At 43.8% G+C, this 23,967-nt stretch overlaps 1 protein-coding gene and 1 long non-coding RNA gene across 2 annotated transcripts; one reads left to right on the plus strand and one right to left on the minus strand.

The window, feature by feature from the left end:
- Positions 1 to 464: 464 nt before the first annotated feature.
- On the minus strand, positions 465 to 15,606 carry TYMS (thymidylate synthetase). The gene is made up of 7 exons (NM_001246582.1): positions 15,271 to 15,606; positions 13,503 to 13,576; positions 10,908 to 11,082; positions 4,792 to 4,893; positions 3,099 to 3,274; positions 2,514 to 2,585; positions 465 to 1,099 (listed from the first exon to the last, which is right to left on the minus strand). Exons 1-7 carry the CDS (start codon positions 15,473 to 15,475, stop codon positions 962 to 964), a joined length of 942 nt encoding a protein of 313 aa, NP_001233511.1. The 5' UTR covers positions 15,476 to 15,606; the 3' UTR covers positions 465 to 961.
- Positions 14,593 to 23,614, plus strand: LOC107969451 (uncharacterized). The gene is made up of 2 exons (XR_001711248.4): positions 14,593 to 15,165; positions 23,269 to 23,614. It is a non-coding gene; the product is annotated as an uncharacterized LOC107969451 (long non-coding RNA).
- Positions 23,615 to 23,967: the final 353 nt, after the last annotated feature.

Raw genomic sequence — 23,967 nt, forward strand, 5'->3', positions numbered from 1 at the left:
GTTCTATTTAACACGTCATAAATTAGCAGAATAAAAATAGTCGTCCAACACCGGGGGTATCTGGTATGCAACGATGGGAAAAATATTTCACTGATTAACCCCGAAGTGGTTTTGCATCTTTTCCTTGCTTAATCTAAGCATATTATTAGAGAAGTCACACCATGCTGAAGCTAACGAGGGCAAAATGGTAGTCCATAGATTATTTTAAAATAACCCTTTAAGGTTATAAGTTAAAAAAAAAAAACAAAAAAAACTCTATCCTAAATGGTCATTATATTTTGAGGATAAGATGCAGTTAAAATGAGAAAAATAGGGCAAAATATATTCACTATTATTTCTAAAATATACTCTTTTAAGTAGCATCCAAACCAGAATACAGCACATGTTTACTTAGGAGAGTTCTTTAAATCTATTTTAGGAAGGAACTGAGCAGGTAAGTGGCAGTACAGAATGAACAAAGCATGGACGAATGCAGAACACTTCTTTATTATAGCAACATATAAAACAACTTTAAATGTTCATAACCACACTCTACATCATGATTGATGGTGTTACTCAGCTCCCTCAGATTTGAGGGAATAGCTTGAGAAATTCTTAAAATATTCTAAAAATATTCCAGAAATAGCTTATGAAATTCACCAACCTTCTTTATAAGGACGTGGGATTGAAATGCACATACATGTTTTTGCTAAGAGCACATACATTTCATTCTCCTCACTTTGTTCATAACCTCAGCATTGTCAGATACCCTCAGTGAGTTAACTCAAAGCCTTTTATTATGGAAAGAACTGGCACAGTTATATTTGCCAGTGGCAACATCCTTAAAAATTAATAACTGATAGGTCACGGACAGATTTTTGACCTAGTTCCTTTTGCTTTTAGAGCAAAAAGAACTTTTACCTCGGCATCCAGCCCAACCCCTAAAGACTGACAATATCCTTCGAGCTCCTTTGAAAGCACCCTAAACAGCCATTTCCATTTTAATAGTTGGATGTGGATTGTACCCTTCAATCTGAAAGTCTTCAGCTTTGAAGTCATCAATTTTCTCAACTTTTCGAAGAATCTTGAGCTTTGGGAAAGGTCTGGGTTCTCGCTGAAGCTAAAAACAAAATAAGACCATTATTTTGCCATAACTGTACAACCTGTTGTAATTGCTCCTCATGTGCATGAAACAAGTACACAGGATGTGATCAACAAAGTTCTATTTTACAGGAGTATGAGCCTGTCGATACCTTGCCGTAGGTTATGTAACATGATTGGAGTGCAACCAGCTGTTTTCTTGCACAGATCAAGAGTGAAGGGTATTTTGTGACATTACACAGCGTCAGGAGCCTGGTGCCTCATCAGGTGTAAGTTCTTATAATCACTCTTGGCAAATTTATTAAAGACAGGAACACAGTCAATCTGTAACTCATAGCAGCTCTACGTTTACTTGAATTCCACAATCCCTAACCCATCTGTCCCTGGCAGAAAGAAGGAAAGATGACATGCATGGACAGTGAACAGAAAGGGAAGAAAGCCAGGATTCCTGGGATGAACAGACAGTGGCAATTAGGATGTGAAGACAGGTCACAACCTATTACTATGTCTAAAAACGACCAGAGCAGAGAGCCAGAGAGAATAAGCCTGAAGTCACCTCCACTCAGGAGCAGCCAAACTCCCTCAAAGGAGTAACTTTTAAAACCTGGATCTAACCTGGAAGGGGCTAAAAAGTTTCTGGTTCTGAGTTTTTTTCCTTAAGGCTCATGAAGCAGATAAACTTTACATTTTTATTGCCATTTCAAATCAATTGTTGGCTGCTATAACTTAGGGATTTCAACAGACTTTTGAAGTTTGGACCTAAATATTGTACTTAATGTAAAATTAACAAAAAATATTTATGGCCAGGGCGGTGGCTTATGCCTGTAATTCCAGAACTTTTGGAGGCTGAGGCAGGCGGATCACCTGAAGTCAGGAGTTTGAGACCAGTCTGGCCAACATGACGAAACCCCATCTCTACTAATAATACAAAAATTAGCTGGGTGTGGTGGCATGTGCCTGTAATCCCAGCTACCTGGGAGGCTGAGGCAGAAGAATTGCTTGAACCCGGGAGGCGGAGGTTGCAGTGAGCTGAGATCGCACCACGGCACACTCCAGCCTGGCCGACAGAGAAAGACTCCGTCTCAAAAAAAAAAAAAAAAAAAAGGAAAAACATTTGCACTTCAATTCTCCTTCAAGTTAAAATGAGTTAAAATGCCCCCTTTTGGACAATCCCCTGGCTTGAATGTGGCTCTTCCCTCTCTGGTACTGGTGCTCAGTACCTCACAGCACCTGACATGTTAAGTGCCCACGGTTGCTGAGGCAGATGCCTGCCTTGTCCTGCCCACCTGCCCACCACTTCTCCCTAAACTGAAGCCCCACATTTGGAGCAGTCATCTTTATCTTGGACACAGCATTGAGCAGATGCCTGTTCCACAATCAACCTTTTATCAAGAGAAGGTACCAAACCCAAAAGTATAACATCTAATTCTTACCTGAATTTTCAGTGGCTCGATGTGATTCAGGTAAATATGTGCATCTCCCAAAGTGTGTATAAAGTCACCTGGCTATAAACCCGGGGGAGAAAGCAGAACAGTATGTTAGTTTCAATTCTTTAAAACATCATTTAAAAACATTAGAATATGCAGACACCGCAAGGCTTTTTAAAAAAAATAATTTAGTGTAGCTTTTCCATTTTTTTGTAGCAACAGCATCTTGTTATGTTGCCCAGGCTGGTATTGAACTCCAGACCTCAAGCAATTGCTCCTGTCTCAGTCTCCCAAAGTGCTGGGATTACAGGCATGAGCCACCATACCCAACCTCAGCATAGCTTTTGAGAAAATCCATAGAAGCTGTATCACAAACAACCTGTATAGATCTGTTAGTGCATATACCACAGGGCCAGAAAACCTTCCAGAAAAGGAAGGTTTCAAAGTAAAAGCTGGTTCATGTCTTACTTACACATATCAAATTTAAAAGCTAATCAGAGACTAAACTCTCTGCAATTTGTTTTCCCATATTAAAGAACTGAAGAGCTCAGTGTGGTAGGCTGGCAAGTCACCCTTCCCGAGACAGCCCACCTTCAGGCCCGTGATGTGCGCAATCATGTACGTGAGCAGGGCGTAGCTGGCGATGTTGAAAGGCACACCGAGGCCCATGTCTCCCGATCTCTGGTACAGCTGGCAGGACAGCTCACTGTTCACCACATAGAACTGGCAGAGGGCATGGCATGGAGGCAGCGCCATCAGAGGAAGATCTGAGGAACCAGCAGAGGAAGATAAGGAGGGGTGGTGGTTTGAAAGACCACAGCTAAAGGCAAAGTAAAACAGGAGAGAAACAGAAGCCAACTCATATGGTGGAGACCAGGAGAGAGAGCCACTGGGCTGCAGTGATGTCCATAACCCACAGCCCCCGCAGCGATGGCACGGCGCTGAGGGAGACTATCCATCGGTGCAAGGTTTCTGCAGGTGTCCATTTACGGCTGAAGCAATGCTCTTCCATCAGAGCTCAAGGGATCTGGGCTACCTTCGTGGCACCAAATTACAAATACAGCAGGAATAATTCTGTTTGCCACAGGAAACTGGTGCTTCTAGTACACCCTCCTATATTAAAAGTCTCTATTACATGGCCAGGCACAGTGGCTCATGCCTGAAATCCCAACACTGGGACACCAGGGTGGGCAGATCACTTGAGGCCAACTTGAGTTTGAGACTAGCCTGGCCAACATAGTGAAACCCCGTCTCTGCTAAAAACACAAAAATTCACGCGCCTGTGGTCTCAGCTCTGGGGCTGAGGAATGGGAACTCACTTGAACCTGGGAGGTGGAGGTTGCCGTGAGCGGAGATCACACCACTGCACTCCAGCCTGGGCAACAGAGTGAGACTGTGTCTCAAAAAAAAAAAAAAAAAAATAAGTCTCTATTACAGATGCAAGTATTTCACTCTAAGTACTTACGACATCCTGATAGAGTTTTGTTGTTGTTGTTTTTAAATATTCAGGGTCTCACTCTGTTGCCCAGGCTGGAGTGTAATGGCGTGATCATGACTCATTACAGCCTCAAATTCCTGGGTTCAACTGATCCTCTCGCCTTGGCCTCTGGAGTTGTTGGAATTACAGGTGTGAGCCACCACACCTGGCTCTACACCCTGGTAGAGTTGAATTTTACAATATAATTGTTAAAAATGTTAGTGAGGTGGCAGCAAGCTGGAACTTCATCTGCTTCCATTTAAAATGTTAACATCTTACATGTAGTTTCTAGGCAATTTAAAGCCCTTTTTGGCGTAAGAATGAGTATAAATACACAAATTAAGATCATCTGGTTGGGAGGCTGAGGCAGGCAGATCATCTGAGGTCAGGAGTTCAAGACCAGCCTGACCAACATGGTGAAACCCCGTCTCTACTAAAAATACAAAATTAGCCGGGCACGGTGGCACATGCCTGTAATCCCAGCTACTTGGGAGGTTGAGGCAGGAGAATCACTCGAACCCAGGAGGCAGAGGTTACAGTGAGCCGAGATCACGCCGTTGCATTCCAGCCTGGGCAACAGAGCAAAACTCTGTCTCAAAAAAAAAAAAAAAAAATCCTCTGGGCCCAACCTCATGATCTGAAGGTGAAAGTGCAGCAAAATGTGACTTGCCCAAGGTCACACAATCAACCATGTGGCTGGGGGAAGTTCCCAGGGTCCTGCCTCCCTCAGGTGCCTCTGCACAAAACCAGATTGCTTCCCTCTAAGAGTATGGTTAGTATAAATGAAGACGACGGGGTTCTTTCAACCTCTTGGATTCCAAGCGCACATGATGATTCTTCTGTCGTCAGGGTTGGATTTGATGGTGTCAATCACTCTTTGCAGCTGGTCAACTCCCTGTCCTGAATAATCTGTAGAATTGTCAAAAAGAGAGGACAGGTACATACATTAATCACACATGTCATGAGATGGCCTTAGAGGTCATCTATTACAGTCTTACCCAGGGTCCCCCATTGACCCATGGCTACAAGATATCTGGTGCATCCTGCAAAGTTTGCAGATCTCGGTGGGTTGAGTTCAAGGCCCTGTCTGACTCCTGGCTCTGTCCTCTGGAGCCCTAACAAAGTCTTTTTCCTCTTCTACACAGTCCTTTGAATATTTGGTCTGTCATGGAGTCACCTCCTCCTGTTCCCCCCATAGCTAACCCTTTCCAATCTCAACAATCTTAATTTCTTCCAGTGCTCCTCGCAAACTTAGGCTCTAAACCCATCAGCGATTCTTGTCACAATTTCACTGACAAAATCTACTTTATCCTTGTCTCACAGACAGTATTGTATCTTATGTAGAATATAGTATTCCATATACTTTCCAACTAACAGAGGACCACGGATTCCTTTCTATCACCTCAGCAGCATGTTTCCAACACTTCCACCTAAAATTACTTTAGAGTTTAGCAGCTGAACACACGACTGACTTGGAAACATCAGGGAACCTCTATAATGATTACACCACCTTGTACTTTGCTCCCATTTCTGGTCTCTGGATTTTAATCCCTTTCCTTCCTTCTGAGATGGAACTGGAAGCTGAGAAGTGATTTGTTAACTGAAGTGCAGAGCTTCATAATCTCCTTTGGTTTAATTTCTACCTATTAGTGTCAGACTATATTCTGGTTCAGTAGTTCTCAAAATTTTGGGAGGAAAGTCCTCTCATGGTCACTGTTCCGAAAAAGGTAACATCAAAGATTTTAAAAAGATGAACCTTGGTAGTGTAGTTCTGTAACTTGATTGTAGTGGTTACAAGAGTCTACACGTGCTAAAATTGCAAATACACACATACACAAGTGCACGTAAAACTAGCAAAATCTGACAACTCTGAGGAATGCACCAATGTGAATGTATACAGGATGTTACCCAAGATATTATCACTGGGGGAAACCGGGTAGAGAGTCCAGGGAAACTTTCTGTGCATTAAAAAAAAAAAAAAAAAAATTCCTGTGAATCTGTAAAACAAAATTAAAAAGGGACAAACTTTCCTACTAAAATCCAACAGCTAAGCATTCATACCACTGTAAACTAAGACCATAATTTTCTTAGGCCTTTTAAGCGACAAGAAATAATTGAATACTAGGCAGGATTTAAAGCATCATTAAGCCAGGGGACTGGCCTCACATCCTAAGGACACCCTACAACTGAGGTGCAGGCAACGACCTGCAGAACACTTACCTGCACAAGTAACTTGGCCCACGCAGCAACTTTTTTCATTGTGATAAAGTACACATAATATTAAACTTGCCATTTTTGTGTGCAATTCAGAAGCATTAAGCACATTCCTGATGTTGGGCAACCATCACCATCACCCATCTCCCGAACTTTTTCGTCATCCCTAACAAAACCTCTGTGCCCATTAAACATGAACTCCCCATTCCTCCCTGTTCCCCAGTCCCTGGAAACTAGCATTCCACTTTCTGCCTTTAAGAACTTGCCTATTCTAGGTCCACACAGCATTTTTAAACTTCCTGAAGTTGCTAACATTTAACAGATCTCATGATCGCACATAAAATATAGATTTTAGGCTTTTATTGAAGAATTCTGACATCACCAGGCCCAAATTCCTCCAGGTGGCTGGAGGTGAAATGTGACTGTCCCCTTAGATGAGACACCTGCTCTCCAGGTTGCTGGTCTCTGCCCAGCTAGTAAATTGCACACACAAACCCCACATTCCAAGGTGGCATCTGCTTTTCCTAGGGACAGGTGGGAGGGGCTGGGCTCTGTGACATCCAGCAAGAGGTGACACCAACAGTGACAGGAAAGTGGAAGCCCAGGAGTGAGATGTTTCATTCTTTCTCCACCTCTGCAGAGCTGGGAGTGGAGTGTGACCCTGGCACTGCGCTTCACAGCAGCGCCACCTACAGCACGCTGTGGCTCAGCCTCGAAAGGGAGATTAAAGCCACAACAAAGCAATGGGGGCATTTTGTCCCTTGTCCCACCGATGAACTTCCCATTCCCCAACACGAACACCAACCATGCAGCTATCTGCTGATGACACAGTATGGAAAGTGCCAAGCGCCCAGTAAGTGCCAATCATCTGAGTGACCTACAAAGAGACTTAAGACTCCCACACATTAATAATGGGAGACTTTAACACCCCACTGTCAACATTAGACAGATCAACGAGACAGAAAGTTAACAAGGATACCCAGGAATTGAACTCAGCTCTGCACCAAGTGGACCTAATAGACATCTACAGAACTCTCCACCCCAAATCAACAGAATATACATTTTTTTCAGCACCACACCACACCTATTCCAAAATTGACCACATAGTTGGAAGTAAAGCTCTCCTCAACAAATGTAAAAGAACAGAAATTATAACAAACTATCTCTCAGACCACAGTGCAATCAAACTAGAACTCAGAACTAAGGAACTCACTCAAAACCGCTCAACTACATGGAAACTGAACAACCTGCCCCTGAATGACTACTGGGTACATAACGAAATGAAGGCAGAAATAAAGATGTTCTTTGAAACCAACGAGAACAAAGACACAACATACCAGAATCTCTGGGACACATTCAAAGCAGTGTGTAGAGGGAAATTTATAGCACTAAATGCCCACAAGAGAAAGCAGGAAAGATCCAAAATTGACACCCTAACAACACAATTAAAAGAACTAGAAAAGCAAGAGCAAACACATTCAAAAGCTAGCAGAAGGCAAGAAATAACTAAAATCAGAGCAGAACTGAAGGAAATAGAGACACAAAAAACCCTTCAAAAAATTAATGAATCCAGGAGCTGGTTTTTTGAAAGGATCAACAAAATTGATAGACCGCTAGCAAGACTAATAAAAAGAGAAGAATCAAATAGACGCAATAAAAAATGATAAAGGGGATATCACCACCAATCCCACAGAAATACAAACTACCATCAGAGATTACTACAAACACCTCTACGCAAATAAACTAGAAAATCTAGAAGAAATGGATAAATTCCTTGACACATACACTCTCCCAAGACTAAACCAGGAAGAAGTTGAATCTCTGAATAGACCAATAACAGGAGCTGAAACTGTGGCAATAATCAATAGCTTACCAACCAAAAAGAGTCCAGGACCAGATGGATTCACAGCCGAATTCTACCAGAGGTACAAGGAGGAACTGGTACCATTCCTTCTGAAACTATTCCAATCAATAGAAAAAGAGGGAATCCTCCCTAACTCATTTTATGAAGCCAGCATCATCCTGATACCAAAGCCAGGCAGAGACACAACCAAAAAAGAGAATTTTAGACCAATATCCTTGATGAACATTGATGCAAAAATCCTCAATAAAATACTGGCAAACCGAATCCAGCAGCACATCAAAAAGCTTATCCACCATGATCATGTGGGCTTCATCCCTGGGATGCAAGGCTGGTTCAATATACGCAAATCAATAAATGTAATCCAGCATATAAACAGATCCAAAGACAAAAACCACATGATTATCTCAATAGATGCAGAAAAGGCCTTTGACAAAATTCAACAACACATCATGCTAAAAACTCTCAATAAATTACGTATTGATGGGACGTATTTCAAAATAATAAGAGCTATCTATGACAAACCCACAGCCAATATCATACTGAATGGGCAAAAACTGGAAGCATTCCCTTTGAAAACTGGCACAAGACAGGGATGCCCTCTCTCACCACTCCTATTCAACATAGTGTTGGAAGTTCTGGCCAGGGCAATTAGGCAGGAGAAGGAAATAAAGGGTATTCAATTAGGAAAAGAGGAAGTCAAATTGTCCCTGTTTGCAGACGACATGATTGTATATCTAGAAAACCCCATTGTCTCAGCCCAAAATCTCCTTAAGCTGATAAGCAACTTCGGCAAAGTCTCAGGATACAAAATCAATGTACAAAAATCACAAGCATTCTTATACACCAATAACAGACAGAGAGCCAAATCATGAGTGAACTCCCATTCACAATTGCTTCAAAGAGAATAAAATATCTAGGAATCCACCTTAAAAGGGATGTGAAGGACGTCTTCAAGGAGAACTACAAACCACTGCTCAATGAAATAAAAGAGGATACAAAGAAATGGAAGACCATTCCATGCTCATGGGTAGGAAGAATCAATATCGTGAAAATGGCCATACTGCCCAAGGTAATTTATAGATTCAATGCCATCCCCATCAAGCTACCAATGACTTTCTTCACAGAATTGGAAAAAACCACTTTAAAGTTCATATGGAACCAAAAAAGAGCCCGCATCACCAAGTCAATCCTAAGCCAAAAGAACAAAGCTGGAGGCATCACACTACCTGACTTCAAACTAAACTACAAGGCTACAGTAACCAAAACAGTATGGTACTGGTACCAAAACAGACATATAGATCAATGGAACAGAACAGAGCCCTCAGAAATAACACCACATATCTACAACTATCTGATCTTTGACAAACCTGAGAAAAACAAGCAATGGGGAAAGGATTCCCTATTTAATAAATGGTGCTGGGAAAACTGGCTAGCCATATGTAAAAAGCTGAAACTGGATCCCTTCCTTACACCTTATACAAAAATCAATTCAAGATGGATTAAAGACTTAAACGTTAGACCTAAAACCATAAAAACCCTAGAAGAAAACCTAGGCATTACCATTCAGGACATAGGCATGGGCAAGGACTTCATGTCTAAAACACCAAAAGCAATGGCAACAAAAGACAAAATTGACAAATGGGATCTAATTAAACTAAAGAGCTTCTGCACAGCAAAAGAAACTACCATCAGAGTGAACAGGCAACCCACAAAATGGGAGAAAATTTTTGCAACCTACTCATCTGACAAAGGGCTAATATCCAGAATCTACAATGAACTCAAACAAATTTACAAGAAAAAAACAAACAACCCCATCAAAAAGTGGGTGAAGGACATGAACAGACACTTCTCAAAAGAAGACATTTATGCAGCCAAAAAACACATGAAAAAATGCTCACCATCACTGGCCATCAGAGAAATGCAAATCAAAACCACAATGAGATACCATCTCACACCAGTTAGAATGGCAATCATTCAAAAGTCAGGAAACAACAGGTGCTGGAGAGGATGTGGAGAAATAGGAACACTTTTACACTGTTAGTGGGACTGTAAACTAGTTCAACCATTGTGGAAGTCAGTGTGGCGATTCCTCAGGGATCTAGAACTAGAAATACCATTTGACCCTGCCATCCCATTACTGGATATATACCCAAAGGACTATTAAATCATGCTGCTATAAAGACACATGCACACGTATGTTTATTGTGGCATTATTCACAATAGCAAATACTTGGAACCAACCCAAATGTCCAACAATGATAGACTGGATTAAGAAAATGTGGCACATATACACCATGGAATACTATGCAGCCATAAAAAATGATGAGTTCATGTCCTTTGTGGGGACGTAGATGAAATTGGAAAACATCATTCTCAGTAAACTATCACAAGAACAAAAAACCAAACACCGCATATTCTCACTCATAGGTGGGAATTGAACGAGAACATATGGACACAGGACGGGGAACATCACACTCTGGGGACTCTTGTGGGGTGGGAGGAGGGGGGAGGGATAGCATTGGGAGATATATCTGATGCTAGATGACGAATTAGTGGGTGCAGCGCACCAGCATGGCACATGTATACATATGTAACTAACCTGCACATTGTGCACATGTACCCTAAAACTTAAAGTATAATAATTTAAAAAAAAAAAAAAAAGAGTGTGAAACGGCCTTCATGAGGCTTAATTGTGGCTTAACCTGGCATCACCCCTCACAAGGTCAAAGCTATACATCAGCTCCTGTGACATTGACTCATCCCCCAGACCTTATCTAAAACAATGGAGCAAACACGTGCTAGGAAGGGCACTCGGGAAATGGAAGGCATTGTTCTATCTCCTCACCTGATTCCATATCTCTGTATTCTGCCCCAAAATGCCTCCACTGGAAGCCATAAACTGGGCCCAAGTCCCCTTCTTCTCTGGTGGAGAATCCCAGGCTGTCCAAAAAGTCTCGGGATCCATTGGCATCCCAGATTTTCACTCCCTTGGAAGACAGCTCTTTAGCATTTGTGGATCCCTGGAAGAGACGGGGAGAGCAGAGCAGGCATCCAGGTAAATCCTAAGCCATCTCAGTTGATCCCCCCGAGACACCACTTACAAGGGCCTCTGGCCCCTGCTGACTTGCTAGGAGGTGGGCACTTGACACCACCTATATGGAACCCATCCTTTTTTTTGTTTTTTGAGAGTTTCGCTCTTGTTGCCCAGGCTGGAGTGCAATGGCGCGATCATGGCTCACGGCACCCTCCACCTCCCGGGTTCAAGCGATTCCCCTGCCTCAGCCTCCCGAGTAGCTGGGATTACAGGCATGCGCCACTACACCCAGCTAATTTTGTATTTTTAGTAGAGACAGCGTTTCTCCATGTTGGTCAGGCTGGCCTCGAACTCCTGACCTCAGGTGATCTGCCCGCTTCGGCCTCCCAAAGTGCTGGGATTACAGGCGTGAGCCACCACACCCAGCTGCCCATCCTATCTTTAAGTAGGCTGGTCCCAGCCCAGATTCCTGAGGGCTTTAGGACAGTCTGATCCCTTCTTTGGAACCACCCTCCCAGATCTTTTCTTCCATTCCCCTCAACTAAGCTTTTTAGGCTAAACACCTCCAAGTGCTTTTAAGTATTCCACCGATGACAGTTTTATGCTTCTTAATGAAATGTGTTGTCTATATGTAATACCCCAAAATGAATTTAATGCCTATATGCAATCTGTTCAATGTATCTTCTACCTGGCATACAGGATATTCCTAATGATCAGACTAATCAGTATTTTACAGTGCAGGTGCATCAACTCCTGTATTTGATCAAGTCACCAATGGAGTAACTCCAACTACCAAGGTGAGTCTGACATTGCTGGCAAGGATTCCTTAGAATCCTGAATTGAAGCATTAAGTTGAAACAGGGGAATGCATTTTATTTCTGAGTATCTTGCTTCCTCCCTTTCTATTGTTGAGTTTGTCCCGATTTTCTTTGATTGAGAAAGAATCAAAGAAATTTCCAACAAATCAAAGAAATTTCTCCAATTGAGAAATTTCCAACAAATCATTTCTCAATCTTTTACATATTGCTTCAAAAGTCTCTCCTTTTCATCCATTCAGACCAGGCTCTAGCCAGTTTAAGAATGTTGTCTTCTGAGGTTTCTGATGATATGTTTCAAATCCAAGGCTCATTATTAGTCAAGATAGGCCAATACAGAACAAAATACCCCAAGAATACAGAGCTAAGGCAGACCTGGGGCTGGATCCAAATTGAAGCCCTTTCTAAAATGGGATAAGAGGGCTTGGGTCTGGCTTGCCCCAAGACCATACAAGCCATAGCAAGTGCTCTATAGAAGGGATCCCAGCTTCTAGCATGGCCCAGAGCCCAGACCTCAGCCACCTTCCAAAAAGCGCTGGTCAGAACATCGCTGGTTCTAGACCAGGACACGGAACACAGAGAAGCTTGGTCTGGGCTGCTGCCTGTCTACACAGCACTCTGGCCCCGGCCTGAGGTACCTACTCAGCCCTCTGGAAGGGGTTCACCTTGTTACTGAAGAGACTCTTCTAGAATTTATATGAACATGGGAACACAGGTGGTATCTACATTTAGTGATCAATATATGTTGACTCCTACTATGTGGCAGGCTGTGTTTGAGGCCCTGGCGATACAACAGTGAACACGAGAAACAAATCCTCTGCCCTCATAAAGCTTACAGCACCTTTCACTTTTACTACCTGCTGTCCCCCTTCTAACAGGGGAAGGGAAAGGCTGACATACATCAGATGGTGATGTTCGTCTATGGAGAAAAACCAAGGAGGTTGGGGGAGAGTCACAGTTTTAAATCAGGAGGTCTAGGAAGGCTTGCCCAAGTGGAGTAGAGACTCAAAGGAAGAAGCCAAGTGTGGGGGAAGAAGGTTCCAGGGAGTGGGGATGTCCCGGTGTGCTCAAAACCTCACAAGAACAGCAGGGCTGGTGCAGAGAGCAGCAGCTAAGGTCAGAGCTGAAAAAGGGACCCCATAAGGACCGTGGCTCTTACTGAGTGAAATGGAGCCACTAAGGGCTTGAGGGTGAGGAATGATATGCTTTGACCTTTGGTGGTGTCTTTTTTTGTTTTTGAGATGGGTTCTCCCTCTGTCGCCCAGGCTGGAGTACAGTGCCACGATCTCAGCTCACTACAACCTCTGCCTCGTGAGCAATTCTCATGCCTCAGCCTCCTGAGTAGCTGGGATTACAGACATGCACCAGCACACCTGGCTAATTTTTTGTGTTATTAGTAGAGACTGGGGTGTCACCATGTTGGCCAGGCTGGTCTCAAATTCCTAACCTCAGGTGATCTGACTCAGCCTCCCAAAGTGGTGGGATTACAGGCGTGAGCCACCACACCTGGCCGCTTTGAGTTTTGAAAGGATCTCACTGGCTGCTGTGTTGAGAACAGACTACTGACTTCCAATAGCAGCGACTTCTTTACCTTGATAAACCACAGCAACTCCTCCAAAACACCCTTCCAGAACACACGTTTGGTTGTCAGCAGAGGAAATTCATCTGAAAAACAATTTGCCATACGGTTTCAAGATGGGAAGACAGATCATGCCATCCAACTTTCTTCAGGGAAGAAAACTGCCCTGGGACGTGAAGCCCTGGAGCATCCAGAAAGCCTAGACTCCCGCAAAGTGGGCCAGAGATCACGGTGGAGCTCCCAGGCTGCAAGTCACATCAGTGACCCAATTCAGGCTGAGACAGCACTTCTGTGCCCCGGTGACCAGTGGACACAGGAATTCCACACAGTGAGATGGTGGCGAGGGCAGGGATGAACATGTGGAAAAAGGGAGGAGCTATCATCCACTGCCCACTAGTGCTAATCCTGTCACAAAGGTGTGAAGACAACACCAAGCATGTGTCCCAGGAACAAAAAGGGAGGCATCAGAAGTGTCGAGCCACAGAGAAATAAAAGTGTAAAAACTTATCTTTAAATGCAGTACTCGTTCATCCCACACTCTCTTGTGGTATAGTTTATATTCAGACAACAGAGATTTTTGCAAGCACCTGCTTTTATCAGAATTGCCTACTAAGCATTATTTTCTCCATTTTTAACATATAGGGAAGCTATATGAGAAGTAACTTGCTCAATGTCTAAGCAGAAAGGTGGGTTAAAAATGAGGTCTATGGCTCATCAAAGGCCCCTGGGCTCGGAGCTGCAGAAAAGTGGATCCCTCTCCTCAGACAAAACTCCCCAAGCTGTCCCACGCCAATCAGCCACAGCAGCTGGTATGTATTCGTCTCTAGATGGGTCCGTGGGCTGGAGGGCTTTTCCGCTAGCTACAGTGAATCTGCTTCACCACGAATGGGTTTCCCCATTCAAAACCACCTCCACCCCTGTGTCAAGGCTGCGCTCCATTTATCTGAGAGGTCAAGGTCAGCCCCTGGCTTACACACCTTCGAGTCCCCTCCCCCACGCAGCTGGCGCAGGATCCAGGACGACAGGACGGTGTGACGTTAGGGAGGGCCAACGGCTGCCTAACGTCCTGTGCCCACCCCGCCCCGCCCCACTGTCCCCTGAAAGCCTGGCGCCAATAACCCGCGAGACATTTTTTGCCTGGGGTGCTCCTGTCTGAAAGGAAAGAGGAAAGGACGAATAAGAACTTATACTCGAACTCCCGAATTTCTCTTTTCAAGGTTTAAGAGGAAAGCTGGTTCGTGGGGATTGGATGGGAGGCCACCAGGAAACCAAGTTCCCGCGCCAGCTTCAGTGCTCTCCTCTTCCCGCCGCCTTTGCCCCGCCCACATCATTTTCGCTCCAGTTTTTGAAAACTCTGCAAAGCGGAACGGTCAACAGGGGAAAAAGGAGGAGGGGCCAAAGCCAGGACTTTCAGACCAGCGCGCGGTCAAGCCCAGGCAGCTCTCCCTAACTCTCCAGCATAGGGCAAACGCTGCCCGATGACGCCCGCCTTAGGGGCCACGGCATCACTGGGGTGACTGCGAGCCCCGGCCGCGGAGCCGCTGGGACGCGGCTTACCTCCCGGCTGTCGCTCCTGTGTGTGTTACCCCGCGCCAGTCACGTCCCTAATGGGACCCTCAGTTTCGGCGTCTGTAAGGCGAGGAGGACGATGCGCCCCCTCCCTCGCAGGATTGAGGTTAGGACTAAACGGGGTCCGCAGCGCCCGGCAGCTCCCGAGCGCTCTCCCCAGCCGCGCCTCCCTCCTTCCCGCCACCGGTCCCGCAGGGGCCCGCGGCGTCACCTCTCAGGCTGTAGCGCGCCTGCATGCCGAATACCGACAGGGTGCCGGTGCCCGTGCGGTCGTCCTTCCTGACGCCGCAGCGGAGGATGTGTTCGATCTGCCCCAGGTACTGCAGCTCCCCGTGCGGCGGACGCGGCTCGGCGTCCCGCTCCTGTGCGGCGGGCGGCAAGGGCCGGCGCGGCAGCTCCGAGCCGGCCACAGGCATGGCGCGGCGGGCGGCGGGACAGAGGCAGGCGAAGTGGCGCGGCGAGCGGCGGGACTGAGGAAGGCGAAGTGGCGCGGCGGGACGGAGGCAGGCAAAGTGGTGCAGTGGCAGGACCCCTTCCGCGCGCCTTTTCCCGCGGCGGTCCCGCGCTCCGCCTCTTCCTGCTCGGCGGGGTCGCAGCGGCCCCAGCTCTAGAGAGCGTGCGCCAGGGGGAAAGGCAGGAGCCACGGGTGTGGCACAGAACGGAGCCCAGGGCAACAGCTGAGAGTCTTAGGAAACCCGGGAACCTGGATGCAGGTGCGGTGGCTGGGAAGGACTGCTCCCTTTGGGAACCGTCTGGTCGACCGCGCCTTCTCTAAGCCAGCAGCACAGTTCCCACGTTTTCCTGCGGTCTTATCAACAAAACTACTGTTTGAGATCTGTTTCCTACAACTAATAAGTGATTTGCATTTCCATTTCTTCTTTCTCACTGAAGGCAACCGAAGCAAGTGGTATAATGCAGCTTTTCTACTTGATTAAAAACCGCCAGGGCGCTGGACGCGGTAGCTCACGCCTGTAATCCTAGTACTTTGGGGGGCCGAGGCGGGTGGATCACCTGAGGTCAGGAGTTCAAGACCAGCCTGGACAACATGGTGAAACCCCTGTCTCTACTAAAAATACAAAAATTAGCTGGGCGTGGTGGCTACTTGGGAGGCTGAGGCAGAAGAATTGCTTGAACCTGGGAGGCAGAGGTTGCAGTAAGCCAAGATCCGACCATTGTACTCCAGCCTGGGCGACAGAGCAAGACTGTCTCAAAAAAAAAAAAGACCGCCAGGGCTTTTTGTTTGAGCCCTGGCGGTCTTTTTTTTTTTTTTTTTGAGACAGAGTCTTGCTCTCTCACCCAGGCTGGAGTGCAGTAGCGTGATCTCAGCTCACTGCAATCTCCGCCTCCTGGGTTCAAGCAATTCTCCTGCCTCAGCCTCTCGCGTAGCTGGGGACTACAGGCGCACGCCACCACGCCAGGCTAATTTTTTTTTTTTCATGTTTAGTAGAGACGGGGTTTCGCCATGTTAGCCAGGCTGGTCTCGCACTCCTTACCTCAGGTGATCCACCCACATTGGCCTCCCAAAGTGCTGGGATTACAGGCGTGAGCCACCGCACTCGGCCCCAAGTTTTTAATAGACCACATTTCCCAGTTTTACTGAATTGTTTATAACATTAACACTGGGGAGTGGGAACTGTTGATGAAAAGAGTTAAATTCTGTAAAATATTTGAAGAAATTTATTCTGAGCCAAATATGAGTGACCAATGGCCGGTGATAGAGCCCTCAGCAGATCCTGAGAACATGTCCCCAAGGTGGTTGGGCTACAACTTGATTTTTTATACATTTGGTTGAAAGAATTGTTATCTAAAGATCTGGAATCAATAGAGGGCTGGGCGCAGTGGCTCACGCCTGTAATCCCAGCACTTGGGAGGTCGAGGCGGGCAGATCACGAGGTCAGGAGATTGAGACCATCCTGGCCAACATAGTGAAACCCGTCTCTACTGAAAATACAAAAATTAGTGGGGCGAGGTGGCACACGCCTGTAACCCCAGGTACTCAGGAGGCTGAGGTAGGAGAATCGCTTGAACCCAGGAGGCGGAGGTTGGTTGCAGTAGCTGAGAAAGCGCCACTGCACTCCAGTCTGGGTGACAGAGCCGTATGGGGAAAAAAAAAAAGATTTGAATCAATAGAAAGGAATATCTGGGTTAAGATAAGGGGTTGTGGAGACCATGGATTCATCATGCAGATTAAACCTCCAGGTAGCAGGCTTTAGAGAGATAGATTGTAAATGTTTCTTGTCAGACTTAAAGAGTGTGTTCTACCTGTCTTAAGGCCTGTGTTGATGTCAATGCTGGTCAGCTGTGCCTAAATTCCAAACGGAGGAGGGAATAATGAGGCATGTCTGGCTCCCCTTCCCATCGTGGCCTGAACTACTTTTTGAGGTTAAATTTGGAATGCCTTTGACCCAGAGGAATGGTCTTTTCAGATGGTTCTGGGGCGTAGAATTTTATTTTTGGTTTACAGAACGATTTTATAATGAGTTTAAAATGCACTGATACATGTGTTGTACTTGCAAGCATCCTTTTACCTCAACTGTTGATTGAGTACAGAGGTGCTCTCAGCATTTTGGGTGGGACTTTTCTTAGCTGGACCGGTTTGTTCTGCACATTGCAGGGCTTTAGCAGGACTGTGGAAAGCCACCCATATGTTGGCATTCCCCCACCCCACACCAGCTGAAAACTGTCCCTATACGTTTCCCTACACGTTTCCGAGCACGAGGAAGATCCCAGGCTGAAAATATTCCAGATTATCCATATGCACGTTATCTGTGTTTAATTTCCTTGTGTTATTCTTTTTCTTTTCTTTTTTTTTTTTTTTTTTTTTTTTTTTTTTTTTGAGGTGGAATCTTGCTCTGTCCCTCAGGCTGTAGTGCAGTGGTGCTCAGCTCACTGCAAACTCCGCTGCATGGGTTCAAGCAATTCTGCCTCAGCCTCCCAAGTAGCTGGAACTATAGGTGCCTGCCACCATGCCCAGCTAATTTTTTTTTCTTTTTTTTTTTTTTTTGCATTTTTAGGAGAGACAGGGTTTCACCATGTTGCTCAGGCTTGTCTCAGACTTGTGATCTGAAGTGATCTGCCCACCTCGGCCTCCCAAAGTGCTGGGATTAAAGGCGTGAGCCACCATGCCCAGCCTTACTTGTGTTATTTTTTTTAAACCTGATACATAATAATTGTGAGGTAGACAGGGCTTGACTCTGGAGGCAGGGCTCTGACATGGGACCAAATTGAGGAGTAGTCAAAACAAGGATGGGGCAGAAGTAGTTTTCCATAAGACGTGCCCACCAGTGTGCCATGTCAGTTTACCATTGTCATGGCAACATCCAGAGCTTACTGCCCATTTCCATGGCAGTGAGCCGACAACCAGAAGTTACCACCCTTTTTCTAGACATTTCTGCATAATCTGCCCCTTAATTTGCATGTAATTGAAAGTAGGTTATAAATATCACTGCAGACCTGCCTTTAAGCTACTGCTGTCAGCACACTGCCTATAGGGTAGCTCTGCTCTGCAGGGGCACTCAGGGAGCTGTTGCCATATCAGTAGAGCTTTTCTTCTACCAGGTAGCTCTTAAATTCTTTCCTGATCAAAACCAAGAACCCTCCTGAGCTAAGCCCAATTCTGGGCTCACCCGCCCTGCATCAGTTGCACATCCTTGTGTGTTTTTTTTCTTTCTTTCTTTCTTTTTTTCCTTTGACGGAGTCTTGCTCTGTCACCCAGGCTGGAGTGCAGTGGCACAATCTCAGCTCACTGCAACCTCTGCCTCCCAGGCTCAAGCAATTCTCCTGCCTCAGCCTCCCGAGTAACTGGGATTACAGGCACCCATCACCATGCCCAGCTAGTTTTTGTATTTTTAGTAGAGACGGAGGTTCACCATGTTACCCAGGCTGGTCTCGAACTCCTCACCTGAAGTAATCTGCCTGCCTCGAGCCTCCCAAAGTGCTGGGATACAGGCGTGAGCCACTGCACCCGGCCCCTTGTGTTATTTTGAGGCTGGTTTATTTGTTCCACCCAAATACCAGCTAAATCACATCTCAAGACTAGGCTCCTCTGCCCACATGGAGCTTCCACTTCTGCTGCCTTCCTTGAGTATCTTGGCTTGATAGTAAAGACAGAATGGTTCTTTTCAAAGTAGTTACTCCATAAATGTTGGTTAGAATGAATGGTTCTCTCAGACAAATTTCATTCATTCATTCATTCATTAACACACATTTATATCATGGTGCCTTCCTCATGTCTACAAACAGCAAGACAGACAAGGCCCTTTTCTTCATAGAACTGATATTCTGGCAGTGACAAACACTACAAAAGTAACCAAACAAGATATCTGCGGATAGTGACAAGTGTGATGATAGTAAATTAATGGGTATAGCACTAAACAGTGATTGTGTAGAGGGTGCTTTAGATCTGATCACCAGGAGGCCTCATTGAGGAAGTCACATTTGAGCTGAGACCTGAATACTGGGAAGAAACCAGCAGGGGAAGATCTGGGGAAAGAATATTCCAATCAGCAGGTGCATTTATACCAGTAGGTGCCACAGTGCTTGCATCTATAAAAACATCCCCCAATAGAGACGGTCATGATGCTTAATCCTGTCTTGTTCTAGGAAGAAATAATAATTATTAGTGGATACGTTAACTTATTGGAGTATAAAAAGCTCTTCCTTCTCATTAAGAGATATATTTGTTTAAAATTTTACTTTTATATGTTTAGTAGTCATAGAAATTTGTAGTATATTTATGTTATTTTGATCAATTACGTACAAAAAATAATTATAATGATCACCCAATCTAGAATAAATATTTCATACCTAGAATTTGATGTCACAGGATGTTCTTAATTTTTAAAATTTAAAAATGATCAAAATTGTGTTGATCAACAAAAGATATTTAAGCATAAAAATATACTACATTAGGATAAAATTCTTAGGAATGTAGATTGAAATAAGAGTTTAGGGAGAAAATGGAATGAGATAAAATTTCTCATTGTTAAAGAAAAACTTGTATATTTGTTTAAATGGATGATGCTGGGTCAAATTGTGATGATATTTAGATTCCATTTGGTACATTTTAAAGAGGGATGACCTGCTAATCTTTACAATGCGTGGGAAAATAACAATTTGGTATTCTTTCAACTTATATAGAAAAATGACATGCAAGTATGTTGCAACTTTTTCAGTTTCCTTTGAGGAAGTATGAGAGCAAAAATATTTGAAAATTATTGGTCTAGAAAAACCTTCCCTTTACAAATTCAAACATGTAGGTAAACTTAGGTAAAGGAAAGCAGAAAATTAATGTTTTTGAGAGTCAATTATGAATCAGTTACTTGACAATATTATTTTTTATTGTTGCTACTACCATCTATCAATGAGTATCATGAGCCACACATTATGGATTAATGTAGTTCTCACAACTACTCTATAAAACACAAAGTTTTACAGTAGTTTCCCCTTATGCACGGGGGATATGTTCCAAGACCCCCAGGGGATGTCTGAAACTGCAGATAGTACTGAACCTTATACATACCATGTTTTTTTCCTATACCTACATACCTATGATAAAGTTGAATTCATAAATTAGTCACAGGTAGAGATTAACAACAATAACTAATAATAAAATAGAACAATTATAACAGTATGCCAGCATCCCTATCTTGTGCTTTGGGGCCATAATTAAGTAAAGTAAGGGTTCCTTGAACACAGAAAGGGTTCCTAAGAGAACAATTTGGGGAATGTAGTCATCATGGAGCCACTGGACAAAGGGAGCATTCACCTCCGGAGAGGAAGGGGGCAGGGACAGCATGAGATTTAATGGCATGCAATCGAAAACTTACTATGTATTTCTGGAATTTTCCACATAATATTTTAAAACCGCAGTTGATCTCGGGTAACTGAAAGCTTGGAAAGCAAAACTACAGATTAGCGGGGCACTAGTGTACTTTAATTACCTTATAGATGACACTGAGATTAAGGATCTTGGCCAAAGTGACACATCTAGAAAACATAGTAGCCAGGATGAAAATCCAGTTCAGCCTGCATGCAAAATCTTCTTTCCATTTAGCTGTTTTGAGCCTCACCTCCCCCACTCTCTTTCCACTCTATAAGCTTTTGATAGCTCATTGGATAGAAAATAGGTTCTCTTAATCACTTATTTTTTGTCACCTTCACTAACAAATATTTAAAATCTATGGTTGAATAGACTGTATTTGAGATTTATTGCACACCGAGGAACGCAGGATTCTATTAGTTCCCTGCCAGGAGCAGTGGCTTATGCCTGTAATTACAGCACTTTTGGAGGCTGAGGGGGGCAGATTGCTTGAGCCTGGGAGTTTGAGACCAGCCTGGACAACATGGAGAAACCCCATCTCTACTAAAAAAATACAAAAATAGACGGGCATGGTAGTACCTGTAGTCCCAGCTACTCAGGAGGCTGAGGTGGGAGGATCACCTGAGCCAAGGAGGTCAGGCTTCAGTGAGCCCAGATCATGCCACTGCACTCCAGCCTGGGCAATAGAGTAAGACCCTGTCTCAAAAAAAAATTAATATAATTCTCATTTTTTATAGCCTTCAGTTATGATTTAGAAAAGGTTTATCTTCATTTGGAGTTAATTATATTCAATTGGCTGCCTCTGAACTCTAACTTTCTCTGACAAGCCTTTCTATCAGATAGATCAAGACTGGGTGAAAAGTTCTTTAAAAGTTCAGAGTTCTCTCTCTTTCATTACATTTCTTTTATTTATTTATTTATTTATTTATTTATTTATTTATTTATTAAAAAAGAGTCTTGCTGTGTTGCCCAGGCTGGAGTACAGTGGCACAATCTTGGCTCAGTGCAACCTCTGCCTCCCAGGTTCAAGCAATTCTCCCATCTCAGCCTCCTGAGTAGCTGGGATTACAAGCATGCGCCACCACACCTGGCCAATTTTTGTATTTTTAGTAGATACAGGTTTTCACCATGTTGGCCAGGCTGGTTTCGAACTCCTGACCTCAGGTAATCCACCCACCTTGGCCTCCCAAAGTGCTGGGATTACAGGTGTAAGGCACCGTGCCTGGCCTACATTTCTTTTTATAATTTGAAATACTGACTGTATATACTCTCATTGTAATCCTTAGTGATATATACTGACACATAGCTGTATGTTGTGTTGCACCAAGGTCCAAATTATGAGGTTGAGCGTCAGCCAGAAAAATCTTGTGTTTTCCATAAAATATGTATGTCAAAAGACAGCGCTGTTGTGCCAATTTTAAAAAGTAACTATGTAGCACACCCACGTTCAAAACAGCATTATTCACAATAGCCAAAAGATGGAAGCAACCCAAGTGTCCATCAATGGCTGAATGGATAAGCAAAACTAGGTAAATATATGCAAGAATATTAGCCTAAAAAAGGAAGTTCTGAGACATGCAACAACATGGATGAACCTTGAAAACATTGCACTAAGTGAAATAAACCAGTTACAAAAGGACACTGTGATTGCACCACTGCACTCCAGCCTGGGCGACAGAGTGAGACCCTGTCTTAGAAAACAAAAAACAAAACAAAACAAAACAAAAGACAAATACTGTATGATTCCACCTACATGCAGTACCTAGAGTAGTCAAATTCATAGAAAGTACAGTCGTGGTTGCTAGGGGCTGGGGGATGGGGAAACGGGAAGTGAGTGCTTAACGAGTACAGAGTTTCAGTTTGGGAAGATAAAAAGGTTCTGAAGATGGACGGTGATGATGGTTGCACAGCAATGTGAGTGTACTTAATGCCACAAATTGTGCACTTTAAAATGGTTAAAATGGTAAATTAATGCCATGTGTATTTTACCACAATTTAAAAAAAGACTATACAGAACCTATTGGTCTTTACAAAACAAAGCAATGAATCTTAGATTTTTTTCCAAAAAAGTCAATTATATATATTTTAAGTGCAAAAGCAAACTAAAGGAAGAACATTTTGTTAATTAGGAAGTGACATGTTTGTAGATGTGATAGAACATAGACACCTAGGTGATTTAGTATTTATTCAATATACAAAGAACTACTAATGTACCATGAAATGTAATACATATTACGTTTGATTTTTTAAGGAGGAATTTTCATTTTAACTCAATTTGAGTATTAATAGCTAAGCCGTTCAACATAAGTAAACTAAGAGTACTTCATAGTATATAGCTAACATACTTTCCTGCAACTATGTTTATTGCATTATCCTTTTTTATTTCAGGATTTCCAGGTCCCAGATGAAGAGATAATTCTACTTACTGGATATAGGATGCATTAGATCTTCTTACCTTAAAAAAAAAAAAAAAAGGCAGCAATGATCAAAATACTAATAAATTACTCACAGACTCAGTGTGTTTTTTCTTGGAGTAAAAGTCCAGGATGGGTAATAGAATACCTGCTGTTGGCTTTTGGAAAAATTGGTACTGTATGTAGCAAAATAATGTGAAACCCATATGCATGGATATTCTTAACAATTTGAAGAAATCTTCACAGCTTTCCTGGGTTGTTGAGCCTCTGAGATGGTCTTTTCCTCTGATGTGATAATAAAGTGTTTATTCTGTACTCTACATGCACGTAGTGTTTGGTCAGTAAACTTCTGTTACTCATGACTCATTACGTTAGTCAACAAATTTTGTATATTTGCCTTTCACGATGATGATGATGGTAAGAGCCCATCTACAAGAGCTTATTAAATACTCGGGATGTGCAAGATATTGTGTTACAGCCTGTGACTGTAGATCCCAGGGCCGGCAGCTGTGAAACTTGGGGATGGGAAATAAAACACATTGCAAACCAATCAGGAACGTCCAGGCACTTAGGATGCTAGATAACTAGAAGAAAGTTCCAGAAGAGGGTTCTAAATATATATTTCACCCTATAAAATTAGCAAATGTTTACATGATTGAAAATGCCAGGGTGA

The sequence above is a fragment of the Pan troglodytes genome, chromosome 17, assembly GCF_028858775.2.
Source record: "Pan troglodytes isolate AG18354 chromosome 17, NHGRI_mPanTro3-v2.0_pri, whole genome shotgun sequence".
In the NCBI taxonomy this organism is placed as follows: Eukaryota; Metazoa; Chordata; class Mammalia; order Primates; family Hominidae; genus Pan; species Pan troglodytes.

What these genes read in the sequence shown, in the direction of transcription:
- TYMS (NM_001246582.1), bottom strand. Translation starts at nt 15,475, where the DNA reads ATGCCTGTGGCCGGCTCGGAGCTGCCGCGCCGGCCCTTGCCGCCCGCC. An exon ending in AGTTGCTGTGGTTTATCAAG is followed by an intron (nt 11,083 to 13,502) that starts GTAAAGAAGTCG and finishes CGTCTCTTCCAG; the next exon opens with GGATCCACAAATGCTAAAGA. An exon ending in CGCACATCACGGGCCTGAAG is followed by an intron (nt 2,586 to 3,098) that starts GTGGGCTGTCTC and finishes CCGGGTTTATAG; the next exon opens with CCAGGTGACTTTATACACAC.